Here is a 14,469-nt window from a genome sequence, read left to right as displayed (position 1 = left end):
CTGAAGCCTCAGAGGGTGATTCCTCCCCGCCATCTCTACACAGGGAGCATGCGCATATTATGGCCAAGGCAGACGAGCACATGGATCAGGGGAAAAGAGGCATATCATCGCCCAGGAGCCAGCAGAGAACTGTGGCAGGCTCTGACTTGGCGGCATGATCAGCACACTGTAGCAAATCCTGAAGAGTCGTGTGGAGGGGGAAAGCAAGCCTTACAACCTCCAAGCCTAAATTTTCGGTATGGCTGCGCTGTCGACACCGGACGGTACTGACCTTGCTTCTCATAACGAACAAGATGGTCAGGGGAGGGGTCCGGCAGGATGCTTTTCACTCATATGTCAGCAGGAATCCCATCTCTCAGCACTTTCCACAGCACGCCCTCAACGCTGTTCTAGTTCGCCCCCTCGCTAGCACGTAACCTGGGATGACATCCCCACGACGCAGCATTATCCAGCAGACAACAAGACTCACTGTGTGCGCCCTATGCATGTCTCTAGTCGAGGTGCACTTCTCATGTCCAGGGCGAGACTATGGCGTCGCGAGCACAGCTGAACCGGGGTAGTAAAAAAGACAAACCAAAAAAAATCAAGGCTGCAATGGGGCTGACTGGCCCTGAGCGCATCTTCGGAAAAGTGCACAAATCCTCAGGATCAGCCAAGGCATGTTTTCTGCCCTTTTCTTCAGCCGCCTCGCTGCCCTTATTACGTCCTATTCGGTCAGAAAAGTGCTGATTTTCTTCCTCTCTCATGCGGCACATGCCCGGCGCTTAAATTGCCTCAAAGTGAAGCAATGCTGGGTGGACTGTTGTCCGGTCGCGGCGTCGAGCACATGGTCGGTGAGAGTCACTGCTTGTCTACCGAGGCGAGAATCTCATATTCAAATAGGCGTTAGAGAGCATCATGTATGTATTAAATACTTGGCTGTCTGCCTAGAAAATTCTCTTCTCCATCTTCGGACTCATAATACACACCCAAAAAAAAAAAGAAGGAGCCAACTCCACACCTCCCCCCCCCCCCGCCAACCCCGACTTGACTTTTCTCTGCAATACTTTGCTTGAGTGGACACAAATCAGACTTCATCATTAGCGATTATTTTCTTTCTCTTTGTCGCCCCCCCCCCCCCAACTCTTCTTCCTCTTCTTGTCACTGCGCCATGACAGCATAGCAAGACTATTTTTCTCCAATGGGGCATGGTTTGGAAACACTCACCAGCGCCCTGGGCTGGCTCCAAGAGCGATGCCGCTGGGCATACTGGCTTGCCAACGTCGTCTCATGTAGCGTGATGATCGGGTGCGCCGTCTTCGACCCCATCAGCGCCACCGAGGGTCATCGATACTGCGACGTGTGAGTCTTGCGCCTGCGGCGAACGGCCTGTCATGCACTGCCCTCCCTCACTACGTCTGTCATGTATCCATCTCACCGGTTTCACAGCCTCCTTCCCGCGTTTGCGCTCTCTGCGGTGGTCTGGCATCTTTTAAACCTCGACGCACTTCTCAGGCGAGTCCTCCTCCTACTACACCTCCTCCTTCCAGGTCCTCCCCACCCCCATTCTCTCTCCCTCTCCATGTTTGGTGAAACCACTAACCACCACTGACCACTGGGGCAGGGCCGGATGCTATACTGGGCCCCCAGGTTTGGTTCTCCTCTTGGTCATCATCATCCCCGCAGGCCCCTTCCGGACGGACTTGGTTGCCTGGCTTCCGCTTTACCTCGCCACGCTGAGCTTGGTGACGGCATCGGTCGCTCACATCATGGACTGGCCCCCTGCCGCTACGGACCGTTCCGCCGACCGTATCGACCTCGAAAACCAGGACGACACCGAGCCCGACGTGGAGGGAAGAGGAGGCCCGCCCAGCCCTGCGGTGGTCCGCTGGATGAGTGAGCTTCCTTCCAGATACGTCTTCGGCCTGGACCACGACCACTCCCGCCTCGTCTCGTACTCCGACAGGAGGTCCGGCACCACAATGTCCCTCTCCAGCACGCCCGGCCATGCCAGACCGTCGTGGGGATGGCGCGTCCTCGGCTTCTGGCTTGACCCGCTCGCTTTGGCCCTTGGTCGGCAAAGGCCGCCGCCCCGGAGGCTGAGCCATGATTCTTTGGACGAGCCATTGGACCCTTACCACGATGACGTTGCGCCCGCCGACCAAGAGCCGTGACGATCGCCCCGTACACGCACTTCAAGGATCCGCAATTTGTTTCAATTTGCCCTCCAGCTCCGATCCCTCCGAGAAACGACAGACACGAACGCACCTCGCACCCGTCCATCCAGATCAAAGGACGACAACTGTACCAAACATTCCTTTTCCAGAAATATAGCCCCTTCTTCGGTATACGGTACGGTTACTGCGGCTTGTCACTTTTTTTTTGGTAATTTTTTCCCCTTGAATTACTTACACAGGACGGATTGGTCTCCTCGACACCCCCACCAGACAGCCGATGCAGCACACAATAGTACCCTTCGACATCCTGGCCAGACGTAAGGATAAGTTTGGTTCTGTCTTTGGATCCAACTCGCAGTGGAGTGTTGGTTCTGGTGTCCCGTAGAATGAATGCCGTCTGCAGGGCCATGCCTGAGGAGACAACCGGAAGATTGATATGAGGTTTTGGGGGGGAAAGAGGGGGCAAGGAGGGAGGGGCACAGGCTGTTGGTTTTGGGGCGGTTTATCACATATCTGGTGTTATGGCGGCGGCGTATGGATATTATGTCGAGGCTGATGAATGCAATGGTTTCTCTACCTTTGGTGCACACAGACAGACCTGGCCCTTGAGAACTCCCAGACCTGAAATATGTAACAATTAGCAAGTCAAGTGAGCGCCTTTCGGGCCATCAGCGCACGCACCGTGGCGGCTTGAGATTGGATCCAGCACAGTTTAACTCAGTCCAATGTCAATGGACATCTTTTGTAGAACCCATCATAACAACTTCATACCACAGTCGGCGGGCTGACCGAGTGACACAACGCCGTGACCTCGGTGATGCCCCGTCTCAGTGGTACCCACAAACACCCGGAGACACAAGGGCAGGGAGTCGGTCCCCGAGCAGTGGGAGCGGTGCGGACCGGGCCCCGCAAGATAAAGTAGAGTACCAGGTCCAGTAATTGTAGTACCATAGTACTATGGTAGCACCGTAGCAGGAAGAGGTCAAGTGACCCGTGGCGACCCAGCCCGAGTGGGGGAAGAAGGCGCATTGGGCGGAGGAGGCGTAGAGGTCCACTTTGGGAGCGACCTGAGCAAGGCATGAGGGACCCGCCGTGCGGTACGGGTGCAACCCCCTGAAAGAAGGAAAGCTGGGGAAGAGCTCTAGCGACTTTTACCTTTGGCTCTCTCTTGTGGGACGTGAGACGCAGACCGAGTCTAGCAGTTTGGCCAGCGCATCACCACCTGCAGCGATAACAACGACCGTCCGAGGCTCTTCAAGACCCTTTGTGCAGCCGGCTCTCCTTGGATGAGAATGACAGACAAGACCCAGGTCTTATCTGTGGATCAACGGGCGAATTGTCCTCTCTGAGACGAGGCAATCATTCTGAACCTGGATTGGTTGGTTGATCGGCATGCTTTAAATCCCAAATCCATCAAACTGTATGTAAGTGAGGTGGTTGGGGTCGCACGCTACACACCTTTGCCGTCGTCGTACGAGGGCGTGCCAACATCGATATCCGGAGAGAATTTTCCAGACGTTTGAGTGGCCGGCTATGCTCCCCCCCCCCCTTTTCTTGTCCTATTTTCCTTTTCTCAATCCTTTCCCTTGGATCTCTTCTTCCGAGCCGCTGCACCCGCCGTAGAGAAGGGATCGTGGAAGAGATAGAGAGAGAAGAAAAGGCAAGACAGAATGAATGATATCGGATTGTCGTGAATCGTGATGTGCCACATAAGACTCGGATCTGTAACGTCGCTTCTACCCTCTCCTCTCCCAGCCCCACCGCATGGCTTGAGTGGAATGCCCATAAATGCTCTTCTGTTTTCTTCCGCCGAGACCTAAACATGGCTGCCCCATAGATCAGAGCTCGAGATGGATGTTGCAGCCATGGAACGTGTGATATGATTGGCTAATGGTCAAGTATTGCGCGGTGAGTCGGTGGGTTGGTTTGGTCTGGTTGGCTATGCGCATAAACGTGAGGAGATCGAAGAGTAATTAATCTATGGTCCCATGAACCATGGCGCTACGCCACCGTCAGTCATGCTCTCTCACTCTCTCTTTCTCTGTCAGTTTGTTGTCGCCCACTCGTCATATGAATCGGAGATGACTCCAATTTATCGTAAACGTGACGTTGTCGGCGGCCCGTGATTCAGATTGATGGAGGCATAGATTGACAGGTTGGCAATGTTGTATTCGGTTCAGAGAAACCGAATCGAACAGGCTTTGACGTCGCAGGTTCTCTCCCCTGTCATTTGTGTGGGTTGGGTGGTCGCATGCATTGCACCCTCAAAGGGGGAAAGCAGCAGTAACTTCTCTTGCATAAGTACTTAAAGTACTTACCATGGTAACGACTTGAAATAGCGGTGGCTCCTTCTTGATTATTGTAAACCCCTCCCCCCAAGTCAGCATGGAAAAGGGGCATTCCTTTTTTATGCACAGGCGGCAGACGCAGTAGTCAGAGGCTCTTGGCCTACCGTTGACCAACCGCGGTCCACTTGGCCCTGTAGAGCGTCTCCAATCAACGCAGTCAGTGCCTGACTCAGGGTCCTCGTCCCCTTCCGACCCGAACTCTGTGTCCACTTTTCACCCCGCTGTCAGGCATGGTGATCACCTGCTGGCCCGGTGAAGGGCCACCAAGTGTGCTAAACTGTATACTAAGTAGTTTGTGCTAAGGCACCTAGGCAGTAGTCAGGAGATCAACGCAGACCGTTTACCCCAAAACGCCCCTCAGCATCATCCCCCCAGCGACAACCCCTCCTCTCTGCCTGTGCCTCTGTCTCTGTGCAGACAGGATTCCAGACACTGCCGGCCAAAATTGTTGACTTAAACCGCCTCCCGTTTCTCTTGACTCGACTATCCTCGGCCCCTCCGCCAACCCCAAACCGGCATTCTCTTAAATTCCATTTCTCGACCTTCCCCAACCACCACCACACTTTTTCGACAAACAAGGTGCTCTCTGTTGTGATACCAACAAAGGCTCGTCAACCGTCAAGAGCCAGCGATTTGAAGGGGACGAAAGAGACGTCTCGGTCGTCGTATCACAAGTGCGAGGCAACAGAGAAGAGCAGGATGAGCTGAAATGGCTCAGGGTTTCGCGTTGGATTAGGACGACAGCAACGCTCAAGACAAACACGGGCAGGTTTTGACCTCGACATATTACAAAGTCTCACACAATCACAGCCCCTCCCTGGACTGTTGGCTCCCAGCCTTCAACGTCAACTTTCCAACTCACCGCCATACCGCGCATGCCTGGTGGTGGTATCTTCTGGTCCCAAGTACCCCCAGTACACATGCACATGCATCCCCTGGCCCGCCAGTCTTGCTCGCTAAGGTAGCAAGGACTCGTCCGACCGCCTCGTCGAGGAATCCTCCGTACATACGCACAAGTCCAGCCTCCAGCCTCAATTCACGAATATCGATCACCGCAGCGACAGCAGTTCCCTCGAGCGAACAGCGAGCTTGTGCGTGTCTCCTCGTCTGCGAATCAGGACAGGCCTCACCTTTTCCTCTCTCTATGTCTGCGACTTCACGGTGACACTCTTGGCCAACCCACCAGACCGGGGGATATCGCCAACATGGAGTCCGTTCCTGAGACCGAGAAGCTCGAGGACTTTCGACCTGCACCTCTTCCCACACTTCGCCTCCAACACTCCAATTATACCCTCCAATCGTCGTCGCCCTCCTCCTCCTCTCCTGCTACTGCCTTCGCTTCCGACCTCGACTCTCCTCGAAAACCTCCCACCATGCGGCGTGCCACCGACCCTGCCCCCGCCTCCCCCGTCTCTCCCACTTGGAATGCCGCTGCCCTTCCCTACCGGCCAAGGACCACCTCGCCGCTGTCAGGCAATCATATGAGGTCCAAGTCGGCTGCCACTCTGGGACCCCCGCCCATGGGACGAGCACAGTCACTGCCTGGTGTGAATGGCTTGGGCCATATTCTCATACCTCGACCTGAGAGCCCCTCGGGGTCTCCTCATCGGTCTCGTGCCATGCGGAAACCTGTAGATGACATTTACCCTCCAGTCTCGCCCACGCGGAGCTCTGTACTGGACCCAGAGCGACATTTGTCCGAGCGGAGCAGCATACCAAATCTGGACATCACATCGGCGCCAGCAGTCCGGCATAGACGCCCATCATCGCCCCTCCGCTATGTTGCAGGCTCCTCTACTTCCTCCACCGCCGGGGGCTACTCTTCTTCCTCTACTACTACTTCGTCGTGGTCTTCGGTCGCCTCGTCTCCGGTACAGCGACCGTATGACCCTGCTGCCGGCGACAATTACTCCTTCTCCTCGGCATACCCACCTTCCTCTTCCATACCCTCGACACCCATCTCCATGCGGTCCAGGAGCCCCAGCATCTCCAGCTTGGAGACCATCCCGGACACCCCTGACGCGGAGGAGGCAGCGGTGGAGGCAGAGAAGATCGCACAGCTCAAGGCTGCAGCCGACGCCGAGGACGGAGGCGAGCCCAAGGGACGCAGCAGTCTAGACACGCCTGTGCGGGGCCGGACCATTATGGGATTTGGCACCAGAGACAAGCGCAAGCGGTGGAGTGTCTGTGGCGCTGAGCGACGGGGCGACCTGGATCTGGAGACCATCTGGGAGGATTGAGTAAAGGAGCAAAAAGTTGTTGCACACAGCACACGGCTGGCAAATTGCAGGAGTCAGTATGCCTGGACAAAAAAGGCAGCGCAGCGCAGCACATCAGGGCGAGGTTGAGGCAGGGTCTCAGAGGCAAAAAGATGACTACAGCCAATATGTCTCTCCCTAACGGCATGATTTGCTACTACTGGAAGCTTGCAGCACGGGCTAGACACATCATAAGCCTATGGGGGAGGTTTTTTGTTTCGTTTTTTTTTTTATTTTTGCGAATCAACGCATCAAGTGCGTTTCTTGTTTCACGCAAAGCACAGCATGGGGGAACATCGGCGTTCAGAGTGAGCCTTGTTTCGATACCCCACCTATCGCATGTGGCGTTCTCTCCTTGTCGATCAACACACGAAAAGAGCAGAAGAAGAGAAGAAAAACGAGAAAAAAGGTTTCAGGTCTGGACCCAGGAGCGAGGACTTTAGGACGGCTGGGCGAGAGCTCGCCGTCCAGAGAGAAGGGAGTCAGGCCGTTCCGTGTACACACTAGGCAACCAAGGGCGGACTCTTAAGCAGCAAATGAATCCAATGAATCAAAGCAGGGCAGGTGTATAGCGGGTGTTGTAAAGTCATATTGTGTCTTTCTGTGCAGGACTTTTCTGAACTTGGCTTGCCTCATGTCTCGAGGTGGTACAATGGTTTCCGTCTCCCTTGCTGGGCATAGGCCGAGATGTGTGAGTGTTCCCTTGTGCCCGGCCACTACACTGACATCCCTTGTCACTTAGACAGTTTCCAAGCCCCAGCTGCGAATGTCATCCCTCACGGTGGCAGACCGGAGGGGAAGGAGAAGAGAAGAAATCAACAGCTCCAGAGAAGAGAGTCCGCATCATGTCGAATGTCTATAAGAATCCTCGAAGGTGCTCTCAACTCAGTATGCATCTTTTCCTCTCTCTCGTATCAGGATCATCAGAGCAGCAGCAGCAGCAGCAGCAGTGCCCTTCCCCTTTTCCTCAAATTCACAACAACACTCTTTCTTCTCCAGGGGAGTCTTCACTCGCTATTGTTTGTTCTCTAATATCTTTTTTAAATCAAGATATTATTCTATATTTAAAAGTTGCTTGGTCCTTCGTTATAAAAATATGAAGCAACAAGCGCTTCTCGGGATTCTGGGATCCCTGCTGTCTCTGCAGGCCGCCGCATTCCCTCAGCCCAGAAATGTGAGCAAATTCCAAAGCCTTCCCCCCCAAGGTCTCGTCTTGGGAAGAGAGATTTGAGAATATATATAAAAAAAAAAAAGTCTCAGCCAGTTCTTATTTTTTTTCTTTTTCTCTTACACACACACATTTAACTAACCACACACTCTTTTTTCTCTTTGCAGCTCTGGCAGAGACTCAGCGGTGCTCTTGAGCATCGTGGCGACAATGAGGCTGTCGTCAAGCGCGACGCCGAGGATGCAGATGCGAACCCTACCACCATCACGTCCACTGCTCTTGGCGTCCACACCTCTGCCACTTCGGTCAATGTGTGCCCTGTGCAGATCCGCTACGTGACTGTGACGGTCACCAAGCCGACCACCATCACGTATTTCCCCTCGTCGTCTGTTGTGGCCAATGCTACTGGTAACTTCACCGGCACGCTGCCCAACGTCACCTTCACCCTGCCGCCTCCCATCAGCTCGCTGCCCCTCACCATCGTGCCCACCGGCATCCCAGAGAACTTGACTTTGACCGCGGCGCCCAACACCACGTCGACTCTGGAGATCCCTCCCCCTTTCAACATCTCGACCCTGCCCCCGGTTGTTCCCACCTCGCTGCCTCCTGTGGTCAACATCAGCACCTCTCTGCCTCCGTTGGTCAACATCAGCATCTCCACCCCCTCGTCGGAGCTGCCGCCTCCGGTCCCGAGCACCAGCAATGTCACCCTCACCAACACCGTCTCGCCAACCTTCACAGTGGGCCCGTCTCTCTCCATCATTGTGCCTCCCCTCAACTTCACCGTCTCGCCGTCGCCGCCCATCGAGACGCTGTCGCCCATCGAGACCCTCACGGGCTTCATCAACAGCAGCAGCACCATCGCCGTCGTCATCGAGACCTCGCTGACCGCGCCGGTGGAGGTGCCGCCCACCGAGACGCTGTCTCCCTTCACCACCCTCACCGAGTACCCAGGAAGCAGCAGCACCGTGGTCATCATCGTGGAGACGCCCGTGCCCATCCCCCCTTTCTCCGAGACGCCTCTCTTCTCCGTGTCCGCCCCCAGCGTGTCCACTTTCGTCATCGCCACCACCATGACCCCGCTCGTGACAGCCTCGTCCATCCAGACCATCCCCATCACCTCGGTCGTGCCCTCCATCACGGGCACCATCACCGGCTCGCCGCAGTCCATGCCCACGGGTACCCCGAACCCCTCCGACACGTACTGCGACGTCCACGGCACCTCCCTGGGCGACTACTACCTCGGCACCTGGGTCGAGAACCGCTCCGGCGTCCAGGTCACCCTCGAGGGCTGCTACCAGTTCTGCGACATCTACGACAACCCAGACCACCTGGGCGGCTGTGCCTCGTACGAGTTCCACGAGGAGGAGGGCATCCCCGGCTCCGCCCGCTGCGATCTCTACGGCGCCACCATCCCTTATGTCGTCGGCAAGCTGTACGAGAACGCCGCTGGCGTCTGGTTCGATCTGGCTTGTGGGAGCCCGAACAAGTATCTCAACATCACTAGCACTCCTGACTATTGATCAGAGAAGAAGAAGACGACGACGAATGACAACAACCTGACGAGGAGAGGAAGAGAAAAGAAAAGAAGAAGGTAAAAAAGGTAAAAGAGGAAAGACAAGAGAGAAGGAGGCGAGAGAGAGAAAGAAAAAAAACCTCATCAACAGCAAATGGTGTGAAAATGATGATGAGTGCAGGGAAGCAGATTGCATTGGTATGGCATGCACACGAGCATCGATTAGGGCTTTTTCGGCCTCTTTGCTACTTACGATCCTTTTTTTTTCCGATTGCATTTCATTCCCACTATTGGGTATCACGACACGACCTCTACGGCTTTCTTGATATTATTAGATCTAGCAGCATTCTCTTAGCCTACTGAAATTCAATTCTCTGGTCTCAAAAAAAAAAACAAAAAAAGAAGAAAAAGAGAAAAAAAAGGTCCCTATTTCTGCTTTCGGGGTCTGGTTTTTCTTACTGTGCAGGTTGACAAGTGACTTGACCAAGTATGCAGAGATGCTCGGTCTTGTGTAGTACTGATAGCAGTTGGTATCTTTTGTTTTCAATCTGAATTTTCTATCTCCCTCTCTCTTAGCTGACAAGACAATCTTCATCTATCATCCAAACAGCGCCCGGTTTTTTGGTTTTTTTATTTTTTATTAATCAAACGGTATCCTGCGCAGTTGCTGTTGCCCTTGCTTCATCGCCTCCATGCCGGCAGCGACACCACTTGGTACCTTGATCCCGCAGCACTCGCCCCATCCGTTCTGCTGGTGTACATGTCGCACCCCGCCCTCCTGAAACACCTGGACCTCGCCGCCCTCGTCGTCCTCCTCCTCATCAGGCAGCCCGCCGAGCTGCTGCGCCTGGTCGCTCATGCCGTCGGCGGCAGGGACCAGCGAGCCGAACAGGAAGTGCTGCATAACGGGCAGTTTCCGCAGCACCTCGGCCACAAACATCCTCCGCATGCCGCCCTCGACCTTCTCCCACGACCGGGCGCTCGAGATGTCGTCAAGCATGGGGCTGTGCCACCGCAGGCCTTTTACCGTCTTGGTGCTGTTGACAAACACGATCTGGTTCAGGTAGAGGTAGTCCCGCCCGAACTGCTCCAGCATCAGCTCCTGGTGGATGGCCCGCGGCGTGATGTACTTGTGGTGCAGCAGCTGGCTGGCGCCGAAGAGGAACGGCAGGAACTGGTAGTCGTCTAGGCCCCAGACGCCGTGCGAGCCCGCCGGCTCCAGGTAGTACGTCGACTGCACCACGCGCATGACCTCGAGGTAGTGCGTAAAGACCCGCAGCACCAGCGCAGGGAAGTCGGCGCGGCCCACCACCCGCAGCTGGTACAGGCACAGCAGCCACACCAGGAAGTTGAGCTCGTGGCCTGAGCCATAGTCGATGCGCCGGCGGTTGCCAAAGGACTGGCTCAGGTAGGTGGTGAGCTCGGCCTCTGCGCCGGCCTGCGTGACGCCCAGGTCAGCGTGCCACTGCGGAGAGCGTGCCTTGGCGCCGTCGAGGAAGTCTCGGAAGCGCTTGTTGCCGAAGCGTGAACCGCCTTGGTCGTCGGGCGGGTTCTGGTAGACGAGCTGCTCGGTCTCGTCCAGAATCGCTATCATCTTCTTGACCGTGGGGCTCAGGTTGTCGTCCTTGATGGCTGATATGGGTGTGTCGATGACGGACTCGGACAGCCCAAAGACCCAGGCCACGATGAGGTCGTAGGTTGGCGACCCGAGGAAGAGGTCATGATCTTCTTTGGACAGGATTCGCCGTGTTGGTACCTGGAAGGACATTGGATTCTCTGGAGGAGGGGGCAGGGCGGGCGTCTCGGGAAGGGGAAGCGGGTTGCCAGGACCTTGTCGTCGCCTGGGCTCAAGCTTGGGCAGCCTGTGCCTCAGATCTGGAATCCCTGGTCCAGAGGACATGGCTGCTGGCAGTTGTGAGGTCTTTCCTCCAGTAGCCATAGTGGTTGTTCTGAAGGTGCGATAATCAAGCACTGTTATTTGGTTGACAGGAAAGAGACTGAGTGGTGAGTAGTGCGGTCGCGCGTGTGGTACGAGTAGTTGATGTTTAGGTTGTATGAGGTGAAGTTGAGGTCAGAATTACAGCACGTTAATACTACGGGACTGCCCCCGCGGCCATAGCTTAGGACCCTGCAGGAGAAGCTGAAGAACCCCGCTAGCTACAGGCGCGTTGTCACTGTAAGGTGGGGGTCATGCTTAGCCTATCATGCCCATGAGATCATCTCGCCAGCCAGGTTGGCCCTGGTCTAGCTGCCAATGATTAGCCTACCTGGGCTCTAAAAGAAGCTTTGGTGCAAGGCAAACATTGAAAGATCTTCGCGCCTGCAAGAGAGCCTCATTTAAGCTCCTACCATTTATCACGTTCAACACCAGTCACACCCTCCCCCCCTCCCCAACCCAGGCCAGCAGCAGCAGCAGCATCATCATCATCATCATTATGACTGTGTCACTTCAACCAGAGGCAGCACTGTCGCCCTTGCCCAAGGCTGATGGGTCTGCAACGTATTCATACGCGGGATACACCATCACGGCCTCTGCGAACGGTCCCATCGAGGCCCAGAGAAGGGATGAGCACCCTTACGAGGCTCTCGTCGATGTGGTAGTACGGCCTGCCGCAGGTGTCGGAGGTGAGTCTTTCCTCTTCCCCGAGGTTCTTCATGTGTGGCTGCTCACCAAACCCCTTCGCTCAGGCACGCGAGAGCGGCATCTCGAGTCGTTGCTGCAGCAGTCTCTGCGACAGCTCATCCTCGTCAAGAATTTCCCGCGCTGCCTCATCCAGATTGTATTGCAGATCACCGCCTCTCCTGCCAACGAATACGTCAACACGAAACTCACTCAGGCCAGTACGGTAAGTTATTAAACGCCCAGAGTTGATCCCCTGCCGTGATCCTCCCCACCCCCTTCCCTTCTCTCTCCTTCCTCCCCTTATAGGAGACTCAAGGCTGTGAAACGGGGCTAATTGTTCCTGCCAGGACCTGTCCATCATCCCCGCCCTGCTTCAGACGGCAGTTTTGGCCCTGCTGTCCGCTGCCGTACCGATGAGGTCGACCGCGACATGTGTCGTTGCGGCAGTGTCGCCCGAGGACGGCAAGACCGAGGTCGTCATCGATCCGTCCCCACGACAGGTGGAGCTGTCTCGGTCTGTTCATGTGCTGGCCTTCACCTCTCACGATGAGCTGCTGCTCGCCGAGAGCGAGGGTGACTTCTCCATGAACGAATGGGATCAGGTCTACGATACCGCGCGGTCCATCTGCTGCAGGCCCCCCGCGCGAGAGGTAGACATGGTCCTGGACGACGATCAGCAAGCTGGTCTAGATCTGCGGCAGTTTGTTCGGTCGACAACAGAAGCTAAAGTCACGGCTGACCTTCACTGGAAGTGATCAGTTTCGCAAATCATCGTCGCCTGTCTCCATGTAGCAAATGGCTCCTGCAAGTCTTTTGACTCTTGGAACACGGAAATAACACCTTCCCTAACAGCCGGAATCGCACAGATCCCTCATGAAAAGGGGAATAAGCTGCTTCTCAATCAGAGAAGACGTCGCGCGGCAACGGCCAAATTGAAATTCACCTGGCTGGAGCGGCAATCCCGGCAGCGCTGACAGTGGCAGGAGATCCGATGTCAAGGGATCAACAAATGATGATCCTTTGACGCGTCTGTTTGTGCATGGAAGTTTTGGCAGGGTCGATCCGACCGCTGCAGTGTTCCCAAACGTCTGGGTGGAGTTCAAAGTCAAGCCCACGTCTGGGACGGTGTTTCAGCACACGTCAAATTGCCGCCCACCACAAGCCAACCGGAAAATCGGTGACAGCTACTGGACCCGCCTCTAGAGAAGAGGGCGAGCGAGTGGTGGCTGAAAAACACTCAATCTCACTCTCTCGGTTTAGAGGTTCAGATGATCTCGGATCAAGTAGCCTCAAGCTCGAGACCACGTGCTGACAACCACAGTCACACGCTGCTGTGGTGAAAGTCTGGTACCATTCAGCCTCCCCTGTTGGCCAAACTAAAAGGAGAGACAAAAGAATGAAAAGCTTGTATTATTGATCAGATGGTCTGTCCCAAACATCAATGATTTGCCATGATGTTATTGACATTCTGTCCAGCTGGCTGTGAAAGCTGCTGCTCGGCGGGCTATTACACGCCGAGCCAGAATGGCCCATATTTTGCTGGTCTATCAAACGACTAATGTCCATTTTCTTCTGCTTTCTTCTTTTTCTGCCTACATGACCAAGGCCCAATGAAAACTCTGCAGCCGAAAATAAAAAAACAAAACTTGCTGCACCCCGTCGTCAAATTTAGATTTCAGTTTCGCCCCTCGATGCATATCAGAACAAGCCAATTCGTTGACATGCAGGACACGTCTCTGCCTGCCTGTTCTTCAGGGGATGAGACGCCATGCTGCTGCACAGAGCTTCGCGACGCACCGCGGCCCTATCCTTGCACAACCTGAGACCGGAGGCGGTTGCGGCTTGCTCAAACTCGGGAAGGGCAGATCTCTAACGAGCTCCTTTTCTACTGTTATCGTGTCCACTTGTGGGGTCTGGTGGACGCCTCGCTACCGTATTGTTATTGAATCGTCCATTTGGAACATAGATCCCAACAAGAGCTGTCCGTTCTGGGTTATCAAGAGAGAGATACGAGCTTTCATCGGATAGAGATTCCTTACCAACGTTTCCCAAGAACAGGGCAGAATAAATCCCCCAACATTGCAGAAAAAGACATACGGATGTGCGTTGAGAGCTCTTAAGTCAGAGAGAGTATTGTAGTTGAGACGCGAGGCTGCAAGAATCATCCTCCCCCTTCTTATTGGCTTATCTGCCCTACATGAGCAAGACAATAACACAATCTAGACCGCGTCGCATTGAAGCCTTTGTGTACGCTGTGAGGCATCAATCCCTTGACGGGTCTACCCCGTATCTTCATGGGGGTCTCTTTTGGGTGGCACCCTCCTCCCCCTTCCCTTCCTTTGTCAAATGCCAGGGGCAATCCCAGGTACAACGTTTCTAAGTGGACGACCTTGCCTGCGC

General features: G+C 55.0%; 3 protein-coding genes across 3 annotated transcripts; 2 read left to right on the top strand and 1 right to left on the bottom strand.

Moving 5' to 3' along the window:
- Nucleotides 1-1,180: 1,180 nt before the first annotated feature.
- M406DRAFT_327502 (uncharacterized protein) lies at nucleotides 1,181-2,153 on the top strand (the record flags this gene model as incomplete). Its single annotated transcript, XM_040920215.1, has 2 exons — nucleotides 1,181-1,341; nucleotides 1,604-2,153. The coding sequence occupies 2 exons, from the start codon at nucleotides 1,181-1,183 to the stop codon at nucleotides 2,151-2,153; spliced, it is 711 nt and encodes a 236-aa protein (XP_040780057.1).
- Nucleotides 2,154-9,985: 7,832 nt separating this feature from the next.
- Nucleotides 9,986-11,355, bottom strand: M406DRAFT_273663 (Phosphotyrosyl phosphatase activator). The gene has a single exon (XM_040918194.1). The coding sequence runs from the start codon at nucleotides 11,344-11,346 to the stop codon at nucleotides 10,087-10,089; it is 1,260 nt and encodes a 419-aa protein (XP_040780056.1). The 5' UTR covers nucleotides 11,347-11,355; the 3' UTR covers nucleotides 9,986-10,086.
- Nucleotides 11,356-11,881: 526 nt separating this feature from the next.
- On the top strand, nucleotides 11,882-12,824 carry M406DRAFT_337384 (uncharacterized protein; the record flags this gene model as incomplete). The annotated part of the gene is made up of 3 exons (XM_040921248.1): nucleotides 11,882-12,071; nucleotides 12,135-12,292; nucleotides 12,417-12,824. 3 exons carry the CDS (start codon nucleotides 11,882-11,884, stop codon nucleotides 12,822-12,824), a joined length of 756 nt encoding a protein of 251 aa, XP_040780055.1.
- Nucleotides 12,825-14,469: the final 1,645 nt, after the last annotated feature.

Source organism: Cryphonectria parasitica (genome assembly GCF_011745365.1).
Source record: "Cryphonectria parasitica EP155 unplaced genomic scaffold M406scaffold_2, whole genome shotgun sequence".
Classification (NCBI taxonomy): Eukaryota; Fungi; Ascomycota; class Sordariomycetes; order Diaporthales; family Cryphonectriaceae; genus Cryphonectria; species Cryphonectria parasitica.
This window is presented reverse-complemented; position numbering and strand designations above follow the sequence as displayed.

What these genes read in the sequence shown, in the direction of transcription:
- M406DRAFT_273663 (XM_040918194.1), bottom strand. Translation starts at nt 11,346, where the DNA reads ATGTCCTCTGGACCAGGGATTCCAGATCTGAGGCACAGGCTGCCCAAG.